At 41.1% G+C, this 17,514-nt stretch overlaps 1 protein-coding gene across 1 annotated transcript in view; it reads left to right on the plus strand.

Moving 5' to 3' along the window:
- Positions 1-17,514, plus strand: part of Armh4 (armadillo like helical domain containing 4) — a 128,095-nt gene that overhangs the window by 38,373 nt on the left and 72,208 nt on the right. The window contains exon 5 of the mRNA XM_046461820.2: positions 9,716-9,973. Within this exon, the coding sequence (XP_046317776.1) occupies positions 9,716-9,973 (258 nt within the window). The remainder of the gene's footprint in view (positions 1-9,715; positions 9,974-17,514) is intronic.

Raw genomic sequence — 17,514 nt, forward strand, 5'->3', positions numbered from 1 at the left:
TATAACCCATTGATCATTCAGTAACCTATTGTTCATTCTCCAATTGATGTATGCTTTTTCCTTCCTTCTTTTATCGTTGATTTTCAGTTTCATTCCATTATGATCAGATAAGATGCATGGTAATATCTCTACTCCTTTATATTGTCTAAGAGTTGCCCTGTGACATAATATATGATCTATTTTTGAGAAGGATCCATGTGCTGCTGAGAAAAAAGTGTAACTGCTTGATGTTGGGTGGTATACTCTATATATGTCAATTAGGTCTAGGTTATTAATAGTGTTATTGAGTTCTATAGTTTCCTTATTCAACTTTTGTTTGGAAGATCTGTCCAGTGGCGAGAGAGGTGTGTTGAAGTCTCCCATGATTATGGTGTGGTGGTCTATTAGACTCTTGAACTTGAGAAGAGTTTGTTTGACGAACATAGCTGCACCATTGTTTGGGGCATAAATATTTATGATTGTTATGTCTTGTTGGTGTATGGTTCCCTTAAGCAGTATGTAGTGTCCCTCTTTATCTCTTTTGATTAACTTTGGCTTGAAATCTATTTTATTTGATATGAGTATGGACACGCCTGCTTGTTTCCGAAGTCCATATGAGTGATATGATTTTTCCCAACCTTTCACCTTCAGCCTATGTATGTCTTTTCCTATCAAATGCGTCTCCTGTAGGCAGCATATTGTTGGGTCTTGTTTTGTGATCCATTCTACTAGCCTGTGTCTCTTAATTGGTGAGTTTAAGCCATTAACATTTAGGGTTATTATTGAGATATGGGTTGTTCTTCCAGCCATATTTGTTTATTTCTGTTACTAAACATTGTTTGTTTTCCTCTTTGATTGTTCCCCCCCCCTTTACTGTCCTACCTCCCACTGTTGGTTTTCATTGTTATTTTCCATTTCCTCTTCCTATAATACTTTGGCTAGGATGTTTTGAAGAGATGGTTTTCTAGCTGCGAATTCTTTAAACTTTTGTTTATCGTGGAAGGTTTTAATTTCATTCTCCATCCTGAAGCTTAATTTCGCTGGATACACAATTCTTGGTTGGAACCCATTATCTTTCAGTGTTTGAAATATGTTATTCCAGGATCTTCTAGCTTTCAGAGTCTGTGTTGAAAGATCAGCTGTTATCCTGATTGGCTTGCCCCTAAATGTAATCTGCTTCCTTTCTCTTGTAGCTTTTAAAATTCTCTCCTTATTCTGTATGTTGGGCATCTTCATTATAATGTGTCTAGGTGTGGATCTCTTATGATTTTGCACATTCGGCGTCCTGTAGGCTTCTAGGATTTGGGATTCTGTCTCATTCTTCAAGTCTGGGAAGTTTTCTTGTATTATTTCATTGAATAGACTGCTCATTCCTTTGGTTTGGAGCTCTGTACCTTCCTGTATCCCAATGACTCTTAAGTTTGGTCTCTTAATGTTATCCCATATTTCTTGGATGTTCTGCTCATGGTTTCTTAACAGTCTTGCTGAGCTGTCTATGTTCTTTTCCAGTTGAAATACTTTGTCTTCATTGTCTGATGTTCTATCTTCTAAGTGTTCTACTCTGTTGGTAGTATTCTCCATTGAGTTTTTAAGTTGGTTTATTGCTTCCTGCATTTCTAGGATTTCTGATTGCTTGTTTTTTATAACCTCTATCTCCCTGTATAGTTGATCCTTTGCTTCCTGGATTTGTTTGCGTAATTCGTTGTCGAAGTGATCTTTCATTGTCTGATTTTGCTGTTTAATGTCTTCCTTGATACTCCAGATCATCTGAAGCATGTATATCCTGAATTCTTTATCTGACATTCCATCTGCTGCAGCTGTTACCTCTTCTAAAGTTGCGTTGACCTGCATTGCTTGTGGTCCTTTCTTTCCTTGTCTTTTCATACTGCTTGCGTATCTTTCCTGCAGGTGCGGGCGGCGGCTCTGCTCTCTCCTTATTCCAATTGGGGTGTCGTGGCTACCACACCGGCATGTCACTGGGCCTGTTCTGGGAGCTGGTGGCGGCTCTGTTCTGCCCCTACTCCAATTGGGGTGACGTGTCTGTCGTACCAGCAGGCCACTGGGCCTGTCCTGCTGGTCGGTCGCAGATCTGCCCACCTTTCGGGCACGAGTGGAGGCTCTGCTTTGCCCCTACTCCAATTGGGGTGTCGTGACTACCCCGCCTGCAGGATGCTGGGTCTGTTCCTGGCAAGGGAGGCGACTCTGCTCTGTCACTACTCCAATTAGGGTGGTGTTTGTACCCCGCCGGCAGGCTCCTGGGCCTGATCCGCCGGTCTGTTGTAGGTCTGCCTACCTTGAAGGCGCGGGCGGCGGATCTGCCCTGCCCCTCCTACCACGCCTGCGGACCCCTGGGCCTGATCTGCAGGTTGATCACTGGTCTGCTCACCCTGCGGGCACGGGTGGCGGTTCCGCTCCACCCCCACTCCAATTGGGGTCACGTGACCACCACACCGGCAGGGCCTGATCCGGGCGTGGGATAAGGATCTGCTCTGCCCCTACTCGAGTTGGGGTGACGTGTGTACCACACTGGCAGGCCACTGGGCCTGACCCGCCAGGCTGTCACAGGTCTGTTTACCTTGCAAGCGCGAAGGGCGGCTCTGCCCTGCCCCTCCTACCACGCCCATGTACTACTGGGTCGTGGGTCTGCCCACCTGGCGGGTGTGGGTGGCGGCTCCGCTCCGCCCCCTCTCCAATTGGGGTCACGCGGTCACCACGCTGGCGAGCCGCTGGGCCTGCTCCGGGGGCTGGCGGCGGCCCGGCTCCTTCCCTCTGGCTCGAGGACAAATTGAGGAGACTCGGGTGACTGAGCCTCACCCCCCTTACCAGGAGACCAACTGCTTATGTCACCGCTGGTATTGATGAAGATCTCTCCTCCACCGCTTTCTGCTGACATCAGATCTCTGCCATGTTGGTATCCTATGCGAATGGCAGCATTTCGTTCCCCTTGCCAGGCAACCCAAGCAATGGGTGAGTCCTGACCTGCCCTCAGCAGGACCCGGACCGAGACACAGTTTCCGCGGGCTCCTAGCCCCGGTCCAGGGAAGTTCCGGGAGCCGGAACTCGGCCGCTCCGTGCTCGGTGTAAGCTCCTATAAGTGTAGGCTCCAAGAAGCAGCCCCCGCGGGCTCAGTTCCGGGAGCCGGAATTCGGCCGCTTAGTGTTTGGTGTATGCTCTGATAGTAGCAGGGTCCAAGAAGCAGCCTCCGCGGGCTCCGCAGCCCTGAGCCAGGGCGGTTCCGGGACGGTTCCGGGAGCTGGAACTCGGCCGCTCTGTGCTCGGTGTAAGCTCCTATAAGTGTAAGCTCCAAGAAGCAGTCCCCGCGGGCTCAGTTCCGGGAGCTGGAATTCGGCTTTTTTTTTTTTTTTTTTTTTTTTTTTTTTTAAATATTTCTTTTAGTTATTGGCGGACACAACATCTTTGTTTGTATGTGGTGCTGAGGATCGAACCCGGGCCTCACGCACGCCAGGTGAGCGCACTACCGCTTGAGCCACATCCCCAGCCCCTACTGTCTGAGCATTCTGATACCTAAGTTAGGTGTTTCACTATTAAGTAAGGTGTCAGAATTTTTTTTTTTTTTTAGTAGTGTGGCTTTCATCTAGGAGTGCTCTACCTCTCAGCCATACCTTGGCCCTTTTTATTTTTTATTTTGACACAGGGTCTCACTAAGTTGCTTAGAGTCTCTCTGAGTCGCTGATGCTGGCTTTCAACTTGTGATCCTCCTGCTTCAGCCTCCAGAAGTGCTGGGATTACAGATGTGTACCTCTGCACCTGGCTAGGTATCAGAATTCTTTTTTTTTCTAATATTTATTTTTTAGTTGCAGATGGACACAATACCTTTGTTTTTATTTATTTATTTTTATGTGGTGCTGAGGATCGAACCCAAGGCCTCACACACACCAGGCGAGTGCTCTACCACTGAGCCACAACCCAAGCCCATAGGTATCAGAATTCTCGACAGTGGACATACTAGCAAGAGCATCAGTGTTGAATGGATTTTTCCTGTAGCATCAAGTGCACTTAGTGTCTTGATCTTGGTGAGGATGCTACAGGAAAAATCCATTGGCTCTGTAGCAATGAAGCTTGGCCAGTGCTGACTGTTCATCCTGAATTCAATGGGACCTCCTGAGTTTTTGAGGGGATGCTGGTTCAACAGGAGTGAAAAGGGAACTTGGGCAGCATATGTCATGTATTTGGGTGCGAGAACAGTGCAGTTTGGTGGGAGGATTTTGCCCACCCAGAGAGATGGTTACCCAGATGCCATCATGCCCTCTGAACGATGCCAGTTCCACTGTATGGTGTTACGCAGTAAAGAGCATCCAATCAACCTAGGAAAAAGACATGTCAGTTCTGAGGATGTGCTTCCCATTCCAGGTGACATGACCTGAAGGAACTTCTCCCACTAAACTCTCTGAACTTGCCCTTCTCAGGGTGCAGTCATTTTTAGGAACTCTCAGGACAAATACAACTTTAAGTCTTTGAACCTTGTTAACTGATGTTGGTATACGAGATGTATCGATGTATCTGTTTTTCATGTTTCTTTGTAGACATTCAGTATTTTTTCTTGTGCCATCTTTGTAGGGAATAATTTGTGTGTGTGTGTGTGTGTGTGCATACACACATGTGTATGTTTACCTTTACCCAAGTGCTTATTTGAAATTAAGATAAACAAAAATAAAATGTTTTTTTTTTTTAAATTTTGAAATTCAGAAAGACTTAATCTATAACCTTTATGATCTTCCAGTGTCATTTGAATGATCTCTTCCTTCAATTTTAGAATTTTAGATCAGGGATCTTGTTACTGTTTTTGGCACAATTTTGTTTGCTGAATATTTATGGCATAGCATTGCCCTTTGTGTTCAGAGGTGTTTATGATGTTGTTTCTCTTGGGTGTACTCGTTGGAAGATCTGCCTTTCTCTTCAGTTCCAATGAACAGAAGATGAACACATAGCACTCTGGTTTGTTTTACACCTGTTGGTCTTGCATTTTTGTCGAATGAACTACAAAGTAATGTGTTACTGCTTGTTTGTTAATTGTTACTCTGTGTTTCCTGAGAGCTGGGTTTTACAAAAACTGCATCTATCTTGTTGTTAATTCATTTATTTATCCATTTATTTATTCACTCAACAAATGCTTCTTGAATACTGCCGACTGCCAGGCAATTTACTAGTTGTTGGTAATACCACAGAGAATAAGACTATCCTTCCTTTACTCAATAATTTCCCACTTTTCTTGGGTCAAGCTGCTATAAAAGACACTATTTTCCTAGTATTAGGAAAGGCGAGAATACCTCTCTTGTTTTGGGTCTGTAATAGTAGTCAGTATTCCATTGGTATTTGAAGCAAGGTAATATATGACTAAAGATGTTTAATGGCTACAAAGTGATTGTCAAAAAGAATATTTTCTGGCAGAAAAAAAATAAAGGTAGACTAAAACAGCAATCTGATTCCTATAAGGCTCATCTTCCTATTTTTCGACATGGTTACTGACACTTCCTTTTTATTTACTTTTCCTGACACTTCCTTTTTTACAGCTATCTTTGTGTGTGCTCTGTTATTTTTACCGATATTTTAAGTACAAATAGTTAATCTTCTGAGTTGCTTCATGCAAAAGGATGAGCTTGATAGTACCAGGCAAAGGCTTTCCTTTCTCATCTCCCATGTAAATCAGTTCTTCCTTACTGTCTAGTGGTATCAGCTGTGTGTTACTCAGTAAGCTATCACTGGAGAGAGTGCACCTGGGTTTGTCGGACTCACTGGAAGCTATCTCTTGTTGGGCATTTCGGGGCAGGGAAGGAAGGAAGGCTGTACCATGGTGGGTGAGTGCAGGAGGGTGTAGGAGGCATGTTGAGCCCAGCAATGTCCTCCAAATTACATCCTGAACGTAGAGACCTTCTTGTTGGCCTAGGTATGTTTAGATGCAACCCTCTCTCTGGAACAAAAAAGTTGTGTTAAGGATAAAGTCCCTTTTGTTCTTTATAGTTCTATACTTTAAAGAGGAAGAATTAACTGAAGATGTTGAAGTCCAAGTTGAAGTTGTTCTTGGCAGGTGGTAGTCGTCAGGGAATAGTGAACCTTGAGGATCATTATCAATTGTCACAGTTATTCTATCATTTCTGATTTCTTAGCTTTGTGGGAAGGAAAGGAAACTAAGAGTGACTTTATAATGCTTCAAAAATTAAAGAAGTGATCTTTTCAGCTTATGGTGAATTCTCATCTTTGGGAGGAAGATCAGCAGAGTCCTCAAATAATTTGGATGATCCCTGATGGTTTTCTCTATAATCCTCTTGCCCCATCACTTTTTCTCTATGCAGTCTCCTCCTCAGCTTCTTTTTAGTTGAAGTCCATGGTCTATGTTTATAGTTACCACTTCTTCCAGAATCAGCATCCTTCTTATCCTCTTTCCATTCCAGTAAAACCAGCTGCTGGTTAAATCTCTCTGCCTACTCAACTCTCCACCCATGTCTACACCCAAGCAGCTGATTGTGGCTGGGGAAAAACACGACTGTCTTAATGGGTCTCACTTTAAATTTATGATGACACATCTCATAGGGCTCACCACTTTTCCCCTGAGAATTTGCTTGCCCATTCTGCAAGATGCTATTTCACGCTTTCTCCTTTCACCGCAAACCACTTGACATTTCTCTTTTCCTATCCAGTTTCTTGTTTGAGAACATGAGAAATATGAAGATTACTTGGACATATTCCTACCACCAAATCTACCCACTGCCTGCACCTGTGCCTGCTTTCTCTGCCCTTCCTCCTGTAGTGGTGGTGGATGTATCTGTGCCAACCTGTGCCCTGGATCCCGTGCCCTGTCAGAGTAAAGAAGCTAACCTTACATAGTGACCACTACATGCTAGGCTTCGTTTTAAGTACTTTATATATTATCTAATGAAATCCTTAGAACAGCCCTGGGATGATAATGATAGGAATAATACCATTGTTACACATGAAGAAGCTGAGGTGCAGCCAAATTCAGAAACTTGTCCAAAATTATAGCCATAATAAGTTCATGTGGCTCCACAGTCTGGATGTCACTGCTATATGATACCATATCTCCCAGGATATGGCTCTGGCTTCTTCTCCTCTCTTCCTTGCATCATCATTACCCTTCTCTACTGGATCATATCCATCAACTTACAATCAAGTTCTAGTGTCTTCTATTTTTTAAAGAAACTTACCCTTTATTCCATATCTCCCTCCAGGTATATCCTAATATTCCTGTTCTTTTTCAGCCAAATTTCTGGAAATAATTTTCTATATTTGGTCTGTTGACAGTTTTGTTTCTAGTTTTCTTTTGAACCACTCCAACCTGGCTTTTGTCCCAATCCTTCCATGGGGGAAACCTTTATTGAGTCACTATTACCCTTCTGATGGCAAAGCCAGAGGGACATTTGCAGTCTTATTCAGCCCCTTGGAAATGCTTTATTCTTTTACCTTACTGCACATGACACTCTTCTTGGTTTTTCTCCTATGTTTGTGGTCACTTCTTTGACTCCTTTGCGGAATCCCCCTTGACTGGCTAACCTCTAAATGGTAGATTGCCCAGAGCTTGGGCAGGACTACTGCCCTTTCTGTCCACACTTGCCCCCTTGATGATTTCAACCAGTCTCAAGACTTGAGATATTGTATGTGACTTGTTGACTTCCAAACTTTATCTTTAGCTGTGACCTTCTCAAAGACTTCCAGCACTCCATGTGGATATCATAGGCATGGCCATTACACAATCTATCTCAAATAAAAATTCTTGATCTTTCTTATTATCCTTTAATTTCCATTTTCAGAAATGTGCACTTCACATTATAATTATCAGCAGGGCTTCACCTTCAAATTACATTCTAGGTCTGACCACTTGGAATCCCTTCCTGGACTGTACCCTAGTGCGAGAACCATCACTTGCTCTGTAAGTGTTAAGCAGGAGATGGTAGCTCATACTAACCTCCTAACCTCCTCCTAATGGGTCTTACTGCTCTGTCTCTTGCTCTGATATGGATAATTCTCCACCTTGTAGCCAGAGTCATTTTAAAAACATATATAATTTAGATCTGGTCCATACGTATTCCCTCTTATTGCATTTCCATATTCTGTCTGTCTCTGTCCCCAGTCCAGTCTTCCTTGCAGTGCATATTTGCCACAAGACTTTTGTTCTTGCTGTTCATCTGCTGTGAATACTTTCCTTGTAGACACTGACCTCAATTAAACAAGAGAATTTATTATTTTGGTATGGTCTCTGTTCAAATTTTACTTTATCAGAACAGTTTTCCTTAATCTGTCCATCTAAAAATAAGAGCACCTGGCATTTCTTTTTTCTTGACAGTTTATTTATATCTACTTGTTTGCTGTATGTCTCCCCGAGTGGCATATCATCTCTGTGAAGTTAGAAACGTTATTGCTTTATTCATTGTTCCTGGAATAGCACCCATTAGGTGCACAGTAAAAATGTGTTTAATTTTTGGAATAGTGACAGTTATTAAATCCTACAACATTAAAGGCCCTATAAGAATAAAAAAAAAGACAAGAGTTATTATTTTTTTCTTTTTTGCATTTCTGGGGATTAAACTCAAAGCCTTGCACATGCTAGGCAAGCACTCTACCTCTGGTCTAAACCCCTATCAGGAGCTAATATTTTTTAAAAGTCACAAAACCTCTAAATGATACAGGATGATGGGTATGTGTGAGGAAGGTTGTTTGGGAACAAAAGAAAGTCTCAGAATTCTTGAGTTGCTTTGGTTGTTTCTGCTCCCTGTTCCCTGTTGAGTAACCACTGTGTGGACCCCTAATGGGAGAGATGGAAAGAAAGGCCTTCAGTGAACTCTCTGAGCTTTGGGATGCATCCATGGTTGGGGGAGTTGGAGTATTCCTAGAAAATTGAAATAGGTGAAACAATACAAACTTGCGATTTTATATTCCTTAAACCCATTTTACTTGAAGCACTGAAAATGACAAATTGTAGATTTAACTCTGATGATGGTGATAATGACAATTTTTTCCACATATTGCTTTTCTGACTCTCCTTGGTACATATCCTGTTTCCCAGTTTCCTGTAGAATGGGATTGAGAATGTGGATGCAGTCGTTTCCAGTTTCTTGGGTCACTCCTCCTCAGGGAGAATAGGACCCAAGAGCAGATTTTGGTGCCTCTCTCACTTTACATTGTTGTGAGATATGTTCATTGATGTGAAAGAATAGAAGGAAATGCCAAAATAATGAATTCACCTCTTTAATATTATGAGAGCTGAAGGGATGGGAACAACTGTTTTTTTTTTTTTAAGTTCTGTTGGTATTTCTATGTTAATTTCTAACATACACCTTACATGACCTCTGGAACACAGAAATGGGATGTTTCTTACCCCTGTAAATATAAATTACTTCAATAACAACTAATAGTACCTGAACTTTAACTCTCAGTAAGCATGATACATGATATTTATTTGACATAATATGATTTTTAAAAAATGTGTGATATATGGGGTTGGGGATGTAGCTCAGTGGTAGAGCACTAGCCTAGCATGCACCAAGCAGTTCAATCCCCAGTACTTCAGTGAAATAAAATAAAAGGTATATGGTGGGTGCATAATCCTGCAAAGCTCACATCATCTAACTGGCAATAAAAATTGGTATTCAAAGACTCAGTGTGAGTTTTGGGTAGTGTTTTGATCAGCTGAAAAGATCTGTGTGTTTTGAGAACGTGCTCATTGTATGTTTTCGTGTTTCCCTTTGATTTCTACTTTTCCCAGAGGGAGAAGAAGATGAGGATGAAGAGGATGAAGAAGATGAAGAGGAAGAAGAGGAAGATGAGGAAGAGGATGAGGAGGATAAAGATGCAGACTCCCTGGATGAGAGCTTTGATGGCGACTCTGAGGTGACGAGTTTCACTCTCCCTGGCATCACATCCCAGGAACCCGGCTTAGAGCAGGGAAACATGGACCCACTGGAGGGAGCCACCTACCAGGTGCCCGATGCCATTGAGTGGGAACAGCAGAATCAAGGCCTGGGTAAGAGTCATGTATTTCCCTCTCCTTCCTTCTTCCCCCTTTACTGTTCTAAGGTGACAACTTTATCTTTGGCATCTGTCATGGAGCAAAATGATTTTTCTGTTTATGAGTAGTTCATTTGGGGGGAAAAATCAGTTATTTCTTTAAGAAATTTATGTTTATAAATAGCAGATTCCAACTGCCCCTGATGAGAACAGTTATCTGATTTTGGGAAGGAATCCCATTTTTTTCCTTCTCAGCTGCAAGAATTTTAGGAAGACTTGCAAGTAGGGAGGAAAAGCGCGCAACCAATGTTGAGCAAGAGCACAAATGCATGGGAGTCAGAAAGCAAATGTGTTTTGTCACCTTCTGTCCTTTCAGAATTTGTTCCTCAGGGGACATTCTTTCTCTGCCAGTATGTGAGCATTGGGGTTGTCCCACAGCTTTTCTGTTTATTGTCCAACACAGTCTCCTCTCACCAGCTGAGAGTCCAGATATCCCTGTGCTTACTCTCTCCAGGGCATGGTTCATGTTTTCCACAAGACACTCTGAGAATGCAGACTGCATCTCTGCCTGTCACTCCCTTCCTGCGACAGGGAAGCTCCCCAGTCTATTCTTTTTTTTTTTGTCAGGAGTAGACACTATTAACCTCTGAATGAGAGACTCAGTCTCCTTCCTCCCCCATCTTCTTTTTGGCACTGGGGATTGAACCCAGAGATGTTTTACCACTGAGCTACATCCCCAGCCCTTAATTTTTTTTTTTTTAATTTAGAGGCAGGGTTTTGCTAATTTGCTAGGGCCTAGCTAAGTTGTTGAGGCTGCCCTTGAACTTACAATCCTCCTGCCTAAGTCTCCTGAGTCACTGGGATTATAGGCGTGTGCCACACAGTGCTTTGTAAGGCCCACTCTCTTGACCCTATGTGAAGCGACCTCTTTAAAGAAATCCCCTTCTTAGTTTTTAAACAGCTGGGCCTGTTTATACCTTCAGCCTGGCAGACATTAAGTTGAAGAATCATATGATTGTTTTGTGGGCTACTTCAGTGAAAATTTGAATGTGGGTCTGAGACTTTGCAAGGAGAGAGGATACTGAAGGGTTAGTGTCCAGTGGACAGGCAGAAGGTATTATTGTTGTGCATACAATATCTGCTGAACTGTTTTCTGAATAAATGCAGCATATATTGGGCAATACATATTGACTCTAAAATATGTCAAATAAAACTGTTAAAAGTTTATAGAGGTATGAAAATGTTGTGGTACCAAAATATTATAAAATAAACACAAAATAATATGAACATAGGTCTGTGAACAAGTGGACAAATATTTAGTCTGAAACACTCCTGTCCTACTCTGACAGGTTTTATATGAATGGGAAAAAATACAAAATACAAAGATAACTTTTTACAATGCAGGTTAAAAACAAAGACAAAAATCTATACATAAAGTGACTCTATCATGTATACTGTAACATGGATAGGTTGAATATTCAGGACTCTAGTGCTTTGCTAGGGAAGGGAGTGAGAGAGGTTACTCTCCTACAGAAGGAGGGAGTTCATATGGCACCTACCATTGGTTGTGGTCAAAAAAATTAGTTTCCTCACTTAAGAAGTTGGCTTGCTGTCCATGAATAAATGTAAGTAATTGTAGGAACTGTGAAGAAGAAAAATGTGGAGAGGCTTCAGTCTGAAGTTGCAATGATTATGGTTATGGCCTTATAATGAGCTTCAACACAAATTTATTACTGAATAGGAGTCCGATTTTTAAGGAATCATCAAGGTATATACTGCAAACCATAAGTTGCACCCATCTAAAGGGTACAAGTCAATGAGTTTTGACAGTTGTCAGCCACACATCCATTTCATAATCACATGCAGAACATTCCCGTCATCTCATCCCAGTGATTCCTCATGCCCTCTGCAGCACCTTCTTTAGCCCTCAGCCCCAAGTCTACTTTTGACACTATAGATTAGTTTGCATTTTCTAGAATTTTATATAAATGGTATCATATGGTATATAAATTTTTGTGTCTGGCTTCTTTCACTTAGCACAGTGACTTTGAGATTTAGCTGTGTTGTATGGATCAGTAATTTGTTCCTTGTCACAGCTGGGTGTTATTTAGTTGTATGGATAGACCACATTTTGTTTATCTATTTACCTATTGATGAACACTTGAGTTATTCAAATTTTTACCTAATAGCAGTTAAATTTTAAGATGTGGTAGGCATAAAGCTCAGGACAAATCACTCTGTTGTCTCCTGTCCTGCTTCTGGATTCCAACCCCTATACACAGCTAACATTTCATAAATTAGTGATTCCAATTGGTGGTTTGATATGCTTTTAAAAGTGATTCCTGCAGGTGCTAAGGCTTTCCCCCTCCTTATTATAATAATTTACTATTTCCCTAGGTATCTCTTACTTTTTACTTTTCTTTTCCCAATAAACTCGTTCTTCCACCCTGTTTTTAGCCTTCTGGGTTTTGTGGAAACCAAAACAAGAACCAAATCTTTCAACCTGGTCTTTTTCCCATGGAGAAGATTGTGCTTTGAGGAGTATCTAAGGCTTGAGATTTTTTTTTTTTAGTCCCACCAACTTTTTCTTGGAGAGGCAAGGGTTTTTCCTCCTAACTCAAAGCCAGTACCAACTTCTGGGTTAGTAGTAATTGATCCAGTTTCCTAAATACTTTCAGGTCAGGTCCCTATTTGTGGTGGATTTTGTGGTACTAGAATAATGGCTTTCCTAGGATGTCTATGTCGTGCTCTCTGGAATCTGTGAATATGTTACCATATGTGGCAAAAGGAGTGTGCTGATGTGATAAAGTTAAAGTTCTTGAGACAGGGATGGGAAGAAGATCCTGGATTATCTGAGTGGGTCCAGTGTAATCTCCAAGTCCTCATAAGAGGGAGGAAGGAGAGTCAGAGTCACGGAAGGAGATGTGATGACAAAAGCAAATGTTGGAGTGATGGGGCCAGGAGCCAAGGAAAGCTGGGAGCCTCTAGAATCTGGAAAAGGGAAGGAAACAGATTTTCTTCTAGATTCCTTAGAAAGAATGCAGTGCTGCCAACATTAGTTTTAGAACTGGGAAACCTATTTCAGACTTCGGAATTTCAGAACTGTGAGATAATAAATTTTTGGTGTTTTAAGTCACTAAGTTTATGGTTTGTTACAGCAGCAAATGGAAACTAATACAGATTTCAGTAAGTTATTTAATAAGGTGCATACTTTTGTGAATATTGTAAAATTAAATCTACTTTAAAAATGGATCAGTAAAAATGCAAACACTGAGGCCCTTTTAAAAAAGTAATCCTAATTTATTATAATAATATTTTAAGGCTGTCTGCTTCAGTCTATTTTTAAGTGGATTATTTTATTTATAGATCACCATATCCATTTTTTACAACATGAATGATATACCAAAGCAAATGTTAAACACACATATATATTTTTAAGTGAACAGATTGAGATGGGTAGTTGGGATTGACTAAAAATATAATGCAAACTCTTTGAATAGATTATAGTCTCACTTCCTGTTAAGTAACAAGGGTGGAAAATGTAGATGGCTTTCTAAAGCAAAGCAGTAAGCAGTAGATTCACAGCCTAGAATTCTCTGAACGTCTGTTTTCCACACTGTGACATACACTTGCTTTGGAGGCAGAGAGCTCAGTTTCACACCAACAAGACATTGTCCCCAGATAGAAGACAACTGCCTTTTCACTGTGTTTCTTGCTTAAAGGAGAGGAAGTCTTTCTAAGGATTTTCCAGTAGAATTTGTCTTTCCCCTAACTGATGGGGATCAGGACACATGCCCATTTCCCAACCACCATTGATGGAATGGATGGGGTGGGTGTCAATCATCACCTCCATCAGTGAGTTCTGTGTGTTTTCTTCTCTTGTAGTAGATACTTGTCCATGTCTCCTCTCTCCTGTAAACAATCTTTATTTAAACTATTACCTGTGTTTTAAATAGGTTTTGAGTTTAGTTCTGAATGGGAGCTTGATGGTGACATTATTTCATTGTTTTTCTCAAAAAGAGACAATTTTAGGTTACTTTAGAGTTTGTTGATGTTCTGGAGAGATAAGACTTCCAAAAGCCATCAGCTAAGTGCAGATTTATAGCTGTCTTCACTTTTTTTAGAAAGCCTACTTGTCACATTGGAATGGGTACTTGATTAAGGAAATGGATTTTTTTTCTGTAAGTCTTATATGATGATAAATATTCAGTTAATTATCTAGGGACATTTATGGACAAACAGAAGGGTGAAGAGTATTTGTGTACCTTTTTAATTTATTTATTTTTACCAGACATTCCTTAAGCACTGTCTTGGTTTTTGATCTGGAATTTTCCCCAAGTCTCATGTGTACAGAGGTGGAGCTTTTGGGTAGTGATTGGATCACGAAGGTTCTTATTTTGATGGATTAGTCCATTGGCAGCAACATGGACTACTGAGGGTGGGTGGGACCTAGTTGGAAGAAATAGATCATTGGGGACAAGCCCTGGAAGGGTTTGTCTTTTCCCCAGATCCTTTCTCTCTCTCTCTCTCTCTCTTTTGCTTCCCAGATGCCATGAGCTGAGTAGCTTTCCTCTACCATGCCCTTCTGCTGTGATGTTTTTGCATTGTAGCCAGCTGATCATCAACTGAATCTCTAAAACTGTGAGCCAAAATAAACCTTTCCTCTTCTAGGTTGTTTATATCAGGTATTTTGCTCACAGCAATGCAAAACTGATTAATACAAGTACCTACAAAGTGCTGTATGTTAGGGAAATAGTAAAAGGGTGACATACTGCCATATGTCATCAATTTCCATGGAGCAGGGAGTAGTTCCATAGATGTGAAGTTAGTGGCTGAGCAATTTCACAGCAAGGAGGTCAGTCATCCCTTAGAAGCTGGGTTTGCAGTGGGAAAGCCATCTGTGAGGTGTGACTTTAGGGGTGCATTGCCTGATCCCCTAATTTATATCACCTTTCCTGTGCTAACATGATACCTACGTTCCAATATTAGAGCCTTAGTTTGGATTGCAATAATATGTCTTTGGATTGCAATAATATAGTCTTAGAGAAATACAGAACTGCTTTCTGGGTAGGATAACTCATTAAGGTATTATCATTTGTTATACTCTACAAGCAATTAATTCATCAGCTTCGTTACCTGAGAATTTAGCAAACAGAAAGAGAGAAGAACATAAGACAAAAGTGTTTTGAATTATTAGCAAGGTGGAATGAACTGCACCCAAATTGTGGACATGACTGTAGAAATCAGAGTCTTACCCTAGAATATGCCAGCATTCTCCTTCTCATTCTTCTCCATCTTATTAGTTCAAAACACTGAACATGTAGCTAAGACTGAATACTTTAACGTAGTGCAACATGAGCTGCAGCAGCAAGGAAAAGAGGCTTTCCAAAAGAGAGTGGGAAGTGTGAGGTTTGAAACAACTCCTCACTGCAGCACATGCCAGTGTATTTTGATGTATGATATTGTGTTAATCAGCTTCTTGTTGCTGTTACCAAAATACCTGACAAGAACAACCTACAGGAGAAAAAATTTATTTTGGCTCACAATATCAGAGGATTTAGTTCGTGGTCAGCCAGCTCCATTGCTTTGGGTCTGAGGAGAGACAGACCATCGTGGTGGATGGCCATGGCAGCTGAGCAACTGAAGAGAGGGCACTGAGGGCCTGGGGAGAAGATAAATCCCTATTTCCTCTTATGAGGCTTCACCTCCCAGTAGTCCATTCAGCCATCAGTGGAGTAATCCATGGATGAGATCAGATCCCTCATGACCTAATCACTTCCCAAAGGCGCCCCCCCCACCCCAAACATATGAGGCTTTGGGGGCATAATTTTAGACGTGTTGAACTGGGACTTCAAAGGTTGTTCAAGAGGCTGCCAGGACTAACTTAATTAAATATGTATGTGGAATAGAGGGAGGAAAGGAACCTTAGTCTCGTTTTACTGGCACAAGGAGAAGTGGCTCACTGGCCAAAGCTTCCAAACCAGTGGTTGTCAGTCTTGGCTGCATGTTGGACTCACCTGAAGAGCTGTAAAAGATACTGATAGCTGGCTTCTACCCTTGCAGGATAATTGTTTTAGAGGAAATATACTGATTATCTGCTTGATGGGGGAGGTAGCTTCTGTTCATGTAGGGGATTGGGAAAGAAAATTTAGAAGTGTTTGTGTATACTATGAATGGAATCCCTAATACTAAAGACTTATATTGCTTTTAATGATCATTCGATAAGCATGTCTTTAAAAATTCCAGTCACATAAATATCAAACTTAAGTCAATATTCAGGCTTTAATTTTCTCAGATCACATTATAGACCCCTCAATGTGAACTGTGGAGGTTTGTACCCAAGCACTTGTGTGGGGGATGAGAATATTAGTTTCCTTGGGTAGGCATTTGCCAGATGCCTGGTTGTCCTTCCTGACATTGAGATGGTGCTCATCTAGATTTCTGGATTAGAGGGCAATGCCTTTTACTCTTTCTTTCTTTTTTAAAAAATATATTTATTTTTTAGTTTTTTTTTAGGTGGTCACAATATCTTTATTTTTATGTGGTGCTGAGGATCGAACCCAGTGTCTCACGCATGCCAGACGAGCACGCTACCACTTGAGCCACATCCCCAACCACCTTTTACTCTTGCTTTGGAAAGAATTGAATTTTTTTTTTTTCTAATGGGAGAAGCAGAAGACTCGGGTGCAGAAGTCTTTTTTTCACATTAGGCAAGATACGCTGGTGCCAGAGTTGAAAGTAGACATAATTATCATTGCCTCTCACAGCTTCATGAGGATGAACATACAAGGGAAACCAGGTCTGTAGAGAAGGGTGCCTTTTAAATCCAAGATAATATTTCTTCATAAATCTTTCCATCTAAACTGTGGGTTACTTGTAGATTAGTAGTAGTTGGGATTTCTAGGGGAGAAAATCCATCAATATGTCTGTGGTAAAAGATTCAACAAACTCAGGGTTTAAACACACTGTTTTATAAGTTTTCCATTTCTTTATTTTTATCCTGTTGTGTTGTAGCTATTTTTGTTCAAAGCTCTAAGTCTTCTCTTTAGCATGAGGTAGGTTATAAATAGGGTAGATACACAAAATGAATGGCCTTCCTGCTGCTTATTCCCAACTGTGCTCACAGATGTGTACTGAGAACTACAAACAGAGAGGTTTGTTAGAACTGAAAGTCAGAGAGAAAGAGACAGGGGGGCGGGGGAGAGAAAGCGGGGGAGGGGAAGTGTATGTGCAAGTGTGTGTGAGCGAGCAGGCCAAGCCCGAAGAAAACCAAGGCAAATATACACAGACTTAATGCCCTCTATTCCTCTCTTGCATTTTAATGTTCACAAGACTTCTGATGACCACTTCAGGATATTGGTTATAATCAAACTACAGTTTTCCTTCAACACAGAACATGTTAAGGTGTTTGGAAAGAGGAAAGAATTGATGGCATGGATAATTTTGTGAGTTGTGCTGAATTTTTCTTTTTGAAGGCTGATACTTGATTTTTTTAAAAAAAATATTTTTAGTTGTAGTTGGAATTAATAACTTTATTTATTTATTCTATTATGTGGT

This window comes from Marmota monax, unplaced genomic scaffold (assembly GCF_021218885.2).
Source record: "Marmota monax isolate L192 unplaced genomic scaffold, Marmota_monax_Labrador192_F-V1.1 WCK01_AAM20220418_F8-fsc00001, whole genome shotgun sequence".
Classification (NCBI taxonomy): Eukaryota; Metazoa; Chordata; class Mammalia; order Rodentia; family Sciuridae; genus Marmota; species Marmota monax.